We start from the raw sequence: 11,688 nt of genomic DNA on the forward strand, positions 1-11,688 counted from the left end.
CCCTTTATTATGCAGTTTGTGAACCCCTGTAATGACTTTTGCCCATAATATGAATGATTCCGACCTTTGACGCCACAACCATTTCACCAGAAGTGAGATGTTTATGGATTTTAAGGAACCAACTCCTAGTCCTCCCTTATCTTTGTCCACAATAACCTTCTCCCATGATATCCAATGTATCGTCTTTTTGTCCTTTGACCTGCCCAGAGAAATCTCCTTCTGATTTTTTCCAATTTAATCCAAAACGCCATTGGGTGCAGCAAATACAGACATATAGTAGTTCGGTAAGTTACCTAGTACTGATTTGACTAGTGTCAGTCGTCCACCAAACGACGATGTCTTCGATTTCCAAGCTGAGAGTTTTTTCTTGAATCTTTCAATTATGGGAGTCCAATGTTTTGTGAGCTTCATGTTGGCTCCCACTAGGACACCAAGATATGTGAAAGGTAACATGGCGGGTTTGTGTCAAACCCCCAAACCTGAACGGCGGAAACGTTCGGGGGCGGATGACTTCATGTGGTAACGTAACAATTGAATACATAGTAAAGAAAGCTACATAACCATCATATATATAATTGAAAGTTTACATTGTTTAAAAGGTACACGTTCAAAACCAATTACAATATGATGCCAAAATATGAATTTAAACTAGCGCAGTAGCGTCCCTTCTTCAAAAGCTGTTTGTTATCTGCAATTACTGAATTCCTGGGACATACAAGTAGTTTTGAAAGAGTAGATCAGCATATAAGCTGGTGAGTTTCATAAGTATTAAATGCCAATATTTGCATGAACTAAAACGAAATGGTTTGTTTTTGTTTGTTGATTCCTAGAAAATCCCATATTCTCTATTGGTATAAATGTAGCCTTCTATCAAGACCAATGTTTGTTTCTAGAAAATTTATGTTTTTCCGTATGTGGGTAGTGGTTTAGAAGTTCCAAAATTGTATCACGATAAGGTTTTTCATGCCTTAAGTAGTTAATTAATGTACGTATAAAATTGCCAATACGTCTGAAAACCCCCGTAAATCAATGTGTTTTTGATACTCCATGTGAGTTATATAACCATGCTATTTGACTAGAAATGCCTATATACAACGTTCTTCAGGCGTTGAAATGTTATGATATTTGTCACCCCAAATGGTGTACTGTAGCTAACAGTCAGGGTGCGGGGTTGTCAATCCCGTATAGATCTATACACAAACACCATTTTCCCCCTCCAAGGGATTCTGGTATATAATACAGGACTTGAAATGTGTACTCGAGCGTACGTGAAGTTTAATGTCTCACAAAATTTAGTATAAAACAGATTTACGTGTGAAAATGTTCGTTCGTTCTTGTATATGAAAGTAACTTCTTGAAATAGTATTTCTAGTATGTAAAAGTTCGTAATGTTCTCGTAAAACTATACCTATTATAGTTTTCTAAAAGTGTATTTCGTTTGTATAGTAATCCCTAATGAAATGCTCACTTGTTATGAAAAGTATAATTTTTGTAGTGCCAAAGATGGACACATATACATATAGTATAAGCAGAGCGTTTGATTTACATATATACATAAATCATTTCTTATTTCAAAGATAAGATGTTATCGTGGTATATTTTGCATACGAAAGATTTCCCTATAATAGTTATAAATCACATATGATTCCATTGATAAAAATATGTATAATGAAACTTTATATAACACACGGTAATAATCGTGTGCTTTACTTGTATTCCCCCCCTTAAAAGCATATAAAAGCATTTATAAAACATTTAAAGTGTGGATAGGGGTATGAACTCACTTGAAAGATCGAAGAAGGCGAGATGAAAACCGAGCATAATTTTGACTCGAGAAAGTGGATTTTCTCGGGATTCTCGGGAATCTCGGGAGCACAAATGACCTTCGGGACATGAGCAAGGAAACCGGGGCTTCAGGATAGCACGTGCACAGAAAACGAGGCAAAAACGCAAGAAAGTTGAGAGAAATTGAGCCCTTTCTTCGGAACCCTCACATCCCTTTTATAGGGGGTGGGAACCGCCTCGGTACGCTGGGCGTATGCGTGCGTCATGCGTGACCGCTTCCTCGACTGCCTCAGACCTTCGGATGGGACGAGGCATAGCCTCGCATAGGGGCGACGTGGACGATCTGAGGCCTAGGCCTCGAGTACGCTGGGCGTACGAGTGTACGCTGGGCGTAACTCGGATCGGCCTGGTGACTCACCCTTCGGATAATACTGAAATTAAATATAAAATATATATTTTTATTATTTAATAACTTCAAAAATTCATATATTCTTCATACGAACTCCGTTTTCGACGTTCTTTATATCCAGGCGTAGGTGAGACTACGCTCTACAACTTTTGTTTAGATTCCGTCGGTAAATTTTGAAATTATTTTTATTATTTATTTTTAAAAGGTTGCGAAAAGAAAATTTCGTTAGAAATTCATAACTTCATTATCTGACGTCTGTTTTTGCCAGATTTTTTACCGTTGAAAAACCATTATCGAGACCTTCGATTCTCATTTAGGTCATTCCGACCAAAAGTCGCTCGATCTCCGTTTCGAGTTTTTAGTTGTCCGTTGCTAAGCCGAATTTGGAAAATTCATAACTTTCTTATACGAAATCAGATTTGAGCGTTCTTTTTACGTACGATCACAGTTTAATGACATCTAACATCGTAGGTAATTAATTAGAGACTTTTGGACAATTTACTTTCGAAGTTAATTTCATTATAACAAAAGTGGTTAGAATAGTTGACTTTTTAGGTCGTTACATAGAGTTGAAATATCGGGTTGTCACAGTTTGCACCCAAGGAGGCGGGAGCAACGGGTAACTTCTTGTATATCTGAACCAACTCCATAGACTTTGGACTTGTTAAATTTGACTTTAAGTCCCAAAGCCACTTGAAAGCAACGAAGGATTCGTGATAAATTTTTGATGTTATTTTTTTGACCATTCCCCCACAAATAAAGCGTCATCAACATATAGAAGATGTGAAATTAAAGGTTCTCCATGTGGTAATTGCAGGCCTTGAAAGACCCCCACTTCACATGCGGCCTCTATTGCAACACTAAGTCCTTCCATGACAACGATAAAAAGGAAAGGGGAGAGGGGATCCCCCTGTCGGACACCTTTCGAGGTATTGAATTTATCAGTTGGATTCCTGTTGATTAAAATTGATGCATGAGTCGATTGTAGACAACCCATCATCCATAAACACCATTTTTCACCAAAGCCCATTTGCGATAGATTGCTGTCCAAATATTCCCAATTAATGGAATCAAATGCCTTGTCAAAGTCCATCTTGAAGAGTAGAATTTTCTTTTTTCTTTTTTTTGCCCAAGAGCACAACTCATTAACAACTAATGGTCCATCCGGTATACTTCTGCCCTCCACATATGTTGATTGCACTTCATTGATACAATGCCCCATTACTTTCTTGATACGTAAAGAAAGAATTTTGGCTATAATTTTATAAATGGACCTAATGAGACTGATTGGGCGATAATTGTTTAGCTTGAGTGGATCTTTTATTTTGGGAATTAAGGAAATGAATGATGTAGAGCACGACTTATCAAGTCGTACATGCCGTTCAAAGTGTTTTACCACCGCTACAATTTTGCCTAGTAACACTACCCAGTAAATCTTAATGAACTTGAAAGTCATTCCATCTGAGCCTGACGATTTTTCATTGCCGCAAGCCCATACTGTGGCTTTTATTTCTTCTAGAGAGAATGAAACTTCTAAATTTAATCTATTAGATTCAGATAATCTTTTGAACACGGGGCTTCTGAATTTCGGTCTTTGTGGCTATTGTTCCTTGAACTTTTCTTGAAAGAAAAGTAAAGTTTCAACTTTTATTTTTTGGGGTCCGTGCACCACTCCTCATTTATCAGAAGACTATTTATGCGATTCCTTCGAGTATTACTGTTAGCGTAGCCATAAAAGAATCTCGTGTTTTCGTCTCCATCTATCACCCATTTGATTTTTGTTTAGCATCCATAACCGCTAGTTTTTCTTTTTCCGCAATTTCCTTGTATCCATTTCTTCTAGTTTCAATCTCCATTTCAGTTAACAATCTAGTTTCCGCCTCCTTATCTAGTCCGTTCACCAGCTTCTGAATTCTCAAAGTTTCATCTTCTCCTTTTTTAAGAGTCTAATGTGTATCAGCATTTCAACTCTTTTTTGGCGTGTTTGAATTTCGCAGCTAAGTATTGGTACGGGTTACCATAGTCTTTGAAGTTATTCCATGCCTTAATAAATGCATTCTCAAAGCCATCTCTTTAAGACCGGTAATAATTGCGACATATGTTGTATTGTATTTAGTTATTTACTATTTATTAACCGATAAATTTAGAATAAGTTGCCTAAAATTTAGGGAAAAATATGATTAATTACGTAAGTTCAGGGGGTATTTTGGTAATGCTTTGAAGTTGAGACTCACCGGATTACGGCAACAGCAGGCGACGTGTAGAAGAAGAATCTCGGAACCCTAGCAGAGATTTGTTTCCCAATCCTACGCCGCTACGGCCATTGCCGCTTTCTCCACGATGATAACAAAGAAACATCCGTCGCCGTTTCTCAATCCAACGGTAATATGATCTACTTGTTCGTTATTATTTGAAAATCTATTAAACACAAGATATAAGCTGAAACATTTTGATCGAAATAAGACAGTAACAAATAAATACTAAAAGCCAATCTCTTTTCTGTAGCTTGGTAACATTTGTATTACCAATAAATGAAGAATGTATTATTGATTGTACTAGGTTTTTTGATTGACAGGGTAACATTCATGATATTGATCGTAATGTTCTATGCAATGTGTTACTGTTACACATCAAACAATGCTCCAAAGCCTCCCAATATATGGCGAAGTTTACAAAGCAAAGGCATTGGAATCATCAAACAAGTATGTCTCTACCTTTTATAAGCTTCTTCATTTTCAGTAACATTATAGGAATTAGAGACACTCTTTGTCACTGCATTTGTGATGGCATTGGCAGCTGGTAAGCTTTGGGACACCATTTCTGAATGCATCTCCCAAATTCAATCTGATTATGATGATGAAGCTAAAGAGAGGGCACTTCAAACCCTAGTTTCCATCACAAAAGCAAGTCCTCCACACAGAAATTTAGTCATGCAGAATCAGGAAGCCATCCCTGCTCTCCTCACCCTGCTCAAATCTTCCTCCCGTACTCTTGAAAGACTCTCACTTTCCATCCTCTTCAACCTCTCATTAAACCCTAATCTCAAATCCACCCTTGCTGACATGGCAACCATTCAGCACCTCAATACTGTGATCCTGTCTCGTGGGTCGCTCGAGTCTAGCAAACTAGCAGCTTCTTTGATATGCAGCCTGGCAATGCTAGACAAGAATAAAGCAGTGTTTGGGGTAGCGAATACTATTCAAGCATTGTTGAAGGGAGTTTCAAGGCCTAATAGTCCTGTGACACATCACCTTCTCAGCTCACTTGCTGAATTGGTGCACTTCCATGGGAATTGCACATTGGCTGTTAGATCAGGTGCAGTTAGTGTTCTCCTGAGAATAGTTGAGAACAAAGACAGTGAAGATCTTAGTGGGACTGCTCTTAGTATTCTTGGGCTTCTTGCTAAGTTTGATGAAGGGCTAAAAGCTTTGACAAATACACCTAGTATTGTGAGTAGAATGCTCGATGTGTTGAAAGGTAGGTCCATGTTGAATAATGAAGGTGCAGCCGAGGTACTTCTTCGTGTTTTTGATGAGAGTGAAGAATGCTTGAGAGATGCTATGGGCTTGCCAGATTTCATGTATACATTAGCTGAGCTCTCGGTGAGAGGATCAACGAGAGCTCGGGAGAAAGCTTCTCTACTATTGAGAAAACTTGAGGCTAATGAATCATATGTAGATGATGATCTCGTGTTCTTGAAATGGTAAGGTAGGATGTGTGTCTTAAGAAAAGTAATATAATAAGAGCTTTTGCTTGTTTTGTAGCACATAGTACATACGTGTGCACATTATTAGGTCCTGTTTGAAGGTGTAGGCAATGAATAGGTGGGTTTGTTGTTAAAAAGGGAATGAAGTTTATAGGATTGAAGTTATGGCTTACAAAACTACCAACTACATAACAAATGAATTTAAGAATTACATGAAGCAATAAAGTTAAATATATAAAGAAAGCATAACTATCTTGCATCCAAATACAACAACAAATAAAACCAAATCCCATAATGTCTTGTGAGGTAAGGGGAGGTTAGATGTAGCTGGTCTTAGCAAATAAAAGCAATATACAATTAAATATACGAATATTAGAAATAGTACTAATTGTAAAAAATGAATTAAAATAAGACAGTAGATACTTAAATGCATAAAAGATTACACAAGTAACAAAACTTATGCTACCCCGCTACCCTAATTCTCTGTCTCCACTTCCACCTATATGAGGTCTGCTGAAAGTGCCAACTCCTTCATGTCTATCCTCACACTATCATCATGTTTCCTCCTCGGTCTACCTCTCCTCCACGCCTCATCGGCCATAACATAACAATCTCCACCCTTCTTATCGTAGATGTGACTCCCTGATCCTGCGAGTATCTTCATCTATCCTTGGTACACTTTTTTTTCAAATACATCTAGGATAATACCTTAGATTTCATCATGGTTTAACAAAATTACATAAGTGTAAGTGCATAAAATTACCGCTTATAATTCGTCCAAAATTTATGTTAAAACAATAACTACTTCATTTGGTCCCTACTTCTTTCCTGAGATACATACATGAATACATAAGCTTTAAGCTTAATGAGTATTATGGTTTTAATATTTAGTATAAACATTTAATGGAAAGATAACAATTAATATATTCTTTCATACTTGAAAATATTAATTTGAGATCTCATAGCTACATGTAAGTAGACCTAACTTCTAGGAGGTTTGCTAACCTTAGGATCCATATAAGGCTGTCTTATAAGGTCCGTTTGTAAGACAACCCTTCATACCATACCCCAGGTTACTTAGGAATTTAAATGGCCCCACTTAACATGAATCAAACTTTCATGCTAACTTCATAATATGTTGTTAAATTTCTTTGAAATATCATTTGAGCAAGTGAACATGGCAAGTAATTTAAATGCATAGAACATATACATAGCACGTATATATCCCATTAAATCACATAAATATATTCACCTCTCTTTGAGCTTTTAGACTTCTTAATCTTTTAAGTCACCGCTAAGCTTGATAGTATTTCTAACCTTAGTTACTTTGGGATGAAAAGAATGCTTAACTTCACTTGCTATGTATAGGCAAATTGTGTGCATTGTTTGCTTTTTCTTTAGGCTTAAAACATGGTACATTCATGAAAAGGTTACAACTAGTGTACTTGTACCCCAAGCCTCTAGCTCTTCCATGTCATCTTCTAACTTTGCTTAATCACTCAAAATCTAGGCAACACTTATCTCTACTTGTATAGGTTTGCTTGGTTACTACTTTTAGCCTTGATTTGTCATGCTAAGCTTTGGTTTACTTGTAGCTTGTGTTGTGGTACTTGTAAGCACTTTTGTAAGCATTTTGTAAGCATATGGTAAGCTATTTGTATGCTTGCTTGCTTACTTTCAACTTTTCTTTTTATATAAAATTTGTAACATTCTTCTGTAACAACTATTCTTAAAGTGTCTCTTTCAACAAAAAAAAGAGCTATTGTTAATGTGTCCTTTATGTCCTTTTACATTACAAGGGTGTTATGGTAGATGATTGCCGCCTCTTGATATGTCTAAACCGCCGCAATCTTTCTTCCTTCAAATTTTCGGTGGTTGACACAACTCCTAACTTATTTATGATTATAGCATTCAGTGTTTTCTCCAACATTGTTGTACAACATAACCACCGGAGGATCCTCATTTTAGAAATTTCCATCTTCCTCTCATGCTCTTTCTTTATCTGCTAGCATTTGAAGCAACTACCCCCCTGCATCCAAATGATGTCAATGGTTGTTTTAAAACAATTTTGGCTAAGGGTGCAGACTAGACAAAGCAAAGCAGGAGGAGAAATGAGATTAGGCAGGGTTTAACATGGACTAGGCTTACATAGACCACACTTTTATAATGTTAGATAGTACGTAGTTATTTATTTATGTATTATTTATTTATTTATTTATTTTTTATAATGAGTTCTTACGCATCTTTAGCGTGATAGTGCAATTATGAATATTTATAGTAGCTGAATAAATTTAGAAAACATGAAAGTGTTGTGGCAAAATCTAGAGATTTGAAAAATATGAACCTACATGTTTTAAACATGACACTTTAGTGTCTTGTTTAGGGACCTATTCCGTGTAAATGCATGTAATTATCACATGAAGTTTGCAAATTGAACTTATTTTACTAAATATTAGGTGTAGAATACCTAGGAAAGAAATTTAAAGCCCAAATTTGCTTGCTTTTTCTTTCGTTTCCTTTATCGTGACCTTTCCCTTTTATTGTGCCCTCGCCAATCGACATAGCCACATAGGACATCACCGAGTGCTGCGTCTGCTATCGTATCTTTCGATTGCACCTTAGCTACACCCAAAACAACAAGAATTTGTTTATCGCATTGATATTAAGGTATCTTTTTGGAGTACTTAACCTTTAGATCTAGGTTGATTCCACATCGATTATTCCAAAATTTTACTTGTAATGCTTTAGTTAGGTAAATTATTTTGCAATTGGAAAGATCAAAGAACCGACTAGGGTTGTTTGGATTAAATGTTTATGTGCTTCCGATTACGCTATCAAGATTTCTTTAGATTTTTGTTAATAGAATTAATGTCAATGAACTTAACTTATATATGGGAACATCATAATTATGATTTCCATTTCATGTTAAACAATGCTAGGGCCTTATTAATGGGTTAATTCTTTAATTAAGGTAGTTATAAAATTACTTAGAAGTAGTGATGATAGTTTGTTAAGCTTTAGTGTCATGGATGGTGTCACTTAGATAATGAGAGACAGAGAAAGAGAAGAGAGAGAGAAGGGGGGGGGGGTGATCTTATGTGCCATCACTTGTACCCATCTAGTAGAATGACGAGGGAATCGAGTTCCATAAGTATTGACTAGTTCTTTTGTTTCATAGTGGATGATAGTGGATATTTTCCTATGATTTCCTTCTTTGTATCTTCAAATTAGCAAAGGGTTTGAAGGCATTTAGTTAGAACTCATTGCCTTATTGTGGTCTTAAACAATATGTCCATCTTTTTGCACATGTTAGGCTTTTTCCATAATCTAGTGGGAAATTGTGCTAGATATTTTGATATCCTCGTTTATATAAGGGACACATTTGAGAATATGAGCCATAAATTTTGGATATAATGATATTAACCACGTTGAGACATCTTTTTGGTTTTAAGATGAATTGTGGTTTTAGTCCCACCGTTATCCCTTTTTCTTTGGTTTTTCCTCTCATTTTTGAACCACTAGCTATAGTCGTAGTCAAATCTCATCTTTACCATTTTATATGGATCTTGTTGTTCAAACCTCACCTTTAATATCGCTATTTGGGGGTGTTTGGGTTTGCTTTTCAAACACCTATTGACTTATTGAAAAGCCAATCCAAAAACACTTTTTTATAAACTCCATTTGCCACCACCATAAATCAATAAGCACTTTTGCCCAACAACACTTTTGGAATTCAAAAAGCAATCCCAAACACCCCTTTGTTCGAACCATGTGTTTTCTTTTCACATTGGATCTTTAGTGTGATCATCCGCTCTTGGTTGAATTTTATGCAAAGAAATATTTTATAATGCTCATTTAAAAAAAAGAAAAAAAACTAATGTAATGTAATGTTTAGAAGAAGAAGAGGAAGAATGAGCATGGTGGGTGATTGGATTTGCGGGCCATGCAGTCACTTAAACTTTTACTGGAGAGAATCATGCAGGAGATGCAAAGAGCCACGACCCCAAGACATGAATGCAGCTGTTTTTAGTGCGGGCCCGAGGGTGTTTGCCTTTAGGCCCGGTGATTGGTTCTGTGATGTTGGGATTTGTCAGGCTCACAACTTTGCAAGCCGAAGGTTCTGTTTCAAATGTGGTGTCATTAAAAGCATACCATCTTTTGGTCCTACTCTAGGACTAGGATACTACCCTCCCCCTCCTCCTCCTTTCTTGAGTTTCAGTTTCATAAATCCCAGAATCAGTCAACGAGGCTGGAAGCCTGGCGACTGGTTTTGTGGCAGGTATCTATTTTCATAATTCTTTTTAATTAAGCTCATAATCATTATTCATTAATACTAGTTGATTCTCATTCATATGATATGATATAGGCCTCACTGTAATGCACACAACTATGCTTCCCGAATGATATGTTTCAAGTGCAAGTCTTCTAGGGAATTGGTTACCAATGCTTTTAACTGATTCCTTCCTTGCATTCTGGATTCTGGTAAAGATTTTTGTTTTTTTTTCTTATGAATGTGTGTCTGTGTGTGTGTGTAATTTATGTCATGTTTTTCAGGTCTTATGGTAGTGCTATCACCTCTGGTAGGAGAGAGGGAGAGTCAGAGTAGTTGTTTTTTCGTTCAGATCTTGTTTTATCTTATGTGTTTCTTTTTATTTCTTTTGGTTGCATTGCAATGGAGTTTGAATCTCGTATGAAGTTTAGATGAATTAATGAAGGATGTAACTGTAAGTGGTTTCTTCAGTTTGAATGTGATGATTATAGATGGATGGATGGATGGAGTTATAAGATTTTTGTGGCAATTTTGTTGATCATATATGTAGTTGTAAGAAAAGTTCATTCAACTGGGTTGTTGAGTTTCATACACACATTCATTTGCAAATGGTAATTTAACAATGATTTTTTTAATATAGCTGATTTTGGAAATTTTGGTTTTCAAAATGATTTATTTATTTATTTAATTTTATTAATGATTATTATTATTATTATTATTATTATTATTATTTTGTAATGGTCCATGTTCCAAATAAAATGACTTTTTTTTTTGTTTCCTAAGTTATACCTGATTTTTGCAGTTTTATCACAAAAAATAGTCATTTTCTTCGTACGAGAACCAAAATCATTAAAAAGAGGATCAAAATTGCCAAAAAAGAAAAACAAAAAAAAACACTCACCTCAAAATTGCAAAAGAAAACTTAGACCAAAATTACAAAAAGAGGACATACTACCTAATTCATTGATGATTAAAGTGGGACATTGTTGAGTCGCATTCAATGATATATGATATATAGAAGTTGGATTGGATGATGACTCGAAAAATAGTGAGAAGTGTGATGATAAATATTGAAGGTTTGTTGGTTTAAATGGGTAGTTGAGATAAATCAAAATTAATAAATAAACAAAAACAAAAAAAAAATCATCCAATTACATTTTTGTAAATAAAATCAAGTTAAGATCACTTTCCAATTAAAAGGCAATGTCTGGGGTCATAACTATCAAAGGAAATAATAAAGTTTTGTTGCTGAAATGAACTCCACACACAAAAGGTGCGTCACCAACTCCATGGATCTTACACTTGAACACGTGTCGCCACCAGGTTTACTTGGGTTTCTTTCAGAATCTGGTATTGTGAGGTTTCTTTCAGAATCTAGTTTGGATGGGTTCTAAGGGGAAAAAACAGGTCTTGAACAAGCTGTTGTTTCTAGTTAAAATCTGAAATTTTAACCTAGTTGTTTAATTGTATGTTTAAGGTGAATAGCCATTTTTAATCTTGATTGTTATTCTTAGGAGT

The 11,688-nt window shown here is 35.8% G+C and overlaps 1 protein-coding gene across 2 annotated transcripts; it reads left to right on the plus strand.

Moving 5' to 3' along the window:
• Positions 1–4,415: 4,415 nt before the first annotated feature.
• LOC145032180 (U-box domain-containing protein 8-like) lies at positions 4,416–10,741 on the plus strand. Of its 2 annotated transcripts, XM_078980900.1 has the most exons (6): positions 4,416–4,576; positions 4,770–4,896; positions 4,991–5,897; positions 9,796–10,179; positions 10,267–10,382; positions 10,455–10,741. In XM_078980900.1, coding segments are annotated over exons 1-4 (1,077 nt in total). In that variant the 5' UTR covers positions 4,416–4,534; the 3' UTR covers positions 9,797–10,179; positions 10,267–10,382; positions 10,455–10,741. The 2 variants fall into 2 exon arrangements, 1 of the variants encoding a protein (XP_078837026.1); XR_013677079.1 differs by lacking the exons at positions 4,416–4,576; positions 4,991–5,897 and having other exon boundaries at positions 4,769–4,896.
• Positions 10,742–11,688: the final 947 nt, after the last annotated feature.

Source organism: Lactuca saligna, chromosome 1 (assembly GCF_052625555.1).
Source record: "Lactuca saligna cultivar CGN05327 chromosome 1, ASM5262555v1, whole genome shotgun sequence".
NCBI lineage: Eukaryota > Viridiplantae > Streptophyta > Magnoliopsida > Asterales > Asteraceae > Lactuca > Lactuca saligna.

Bases quoted from the DNA above. Each gene is read 5' to 3' on its own strand.
- LOC145032180 (XM_078980900.1), top strand. From the start codon at position 4,535: ATGATAACAAAGAAACATCCGTCGCCGTTTCTCAATCCAACG. The intron at 4,577-4,769 runs GTAATATGATCT...TTTGATTGACAG, and splicing joins CGCCGTTTCTCAATCCAACG to GGTAACATTCATGATATTGA. The intron at 4,897-4,990 runs GTATGTCTCTAC...TGGCATTGGCAG, and splicing joins GCATTGGAATCATCAAACAA to CTGGTAAGCTTTGGGACACC.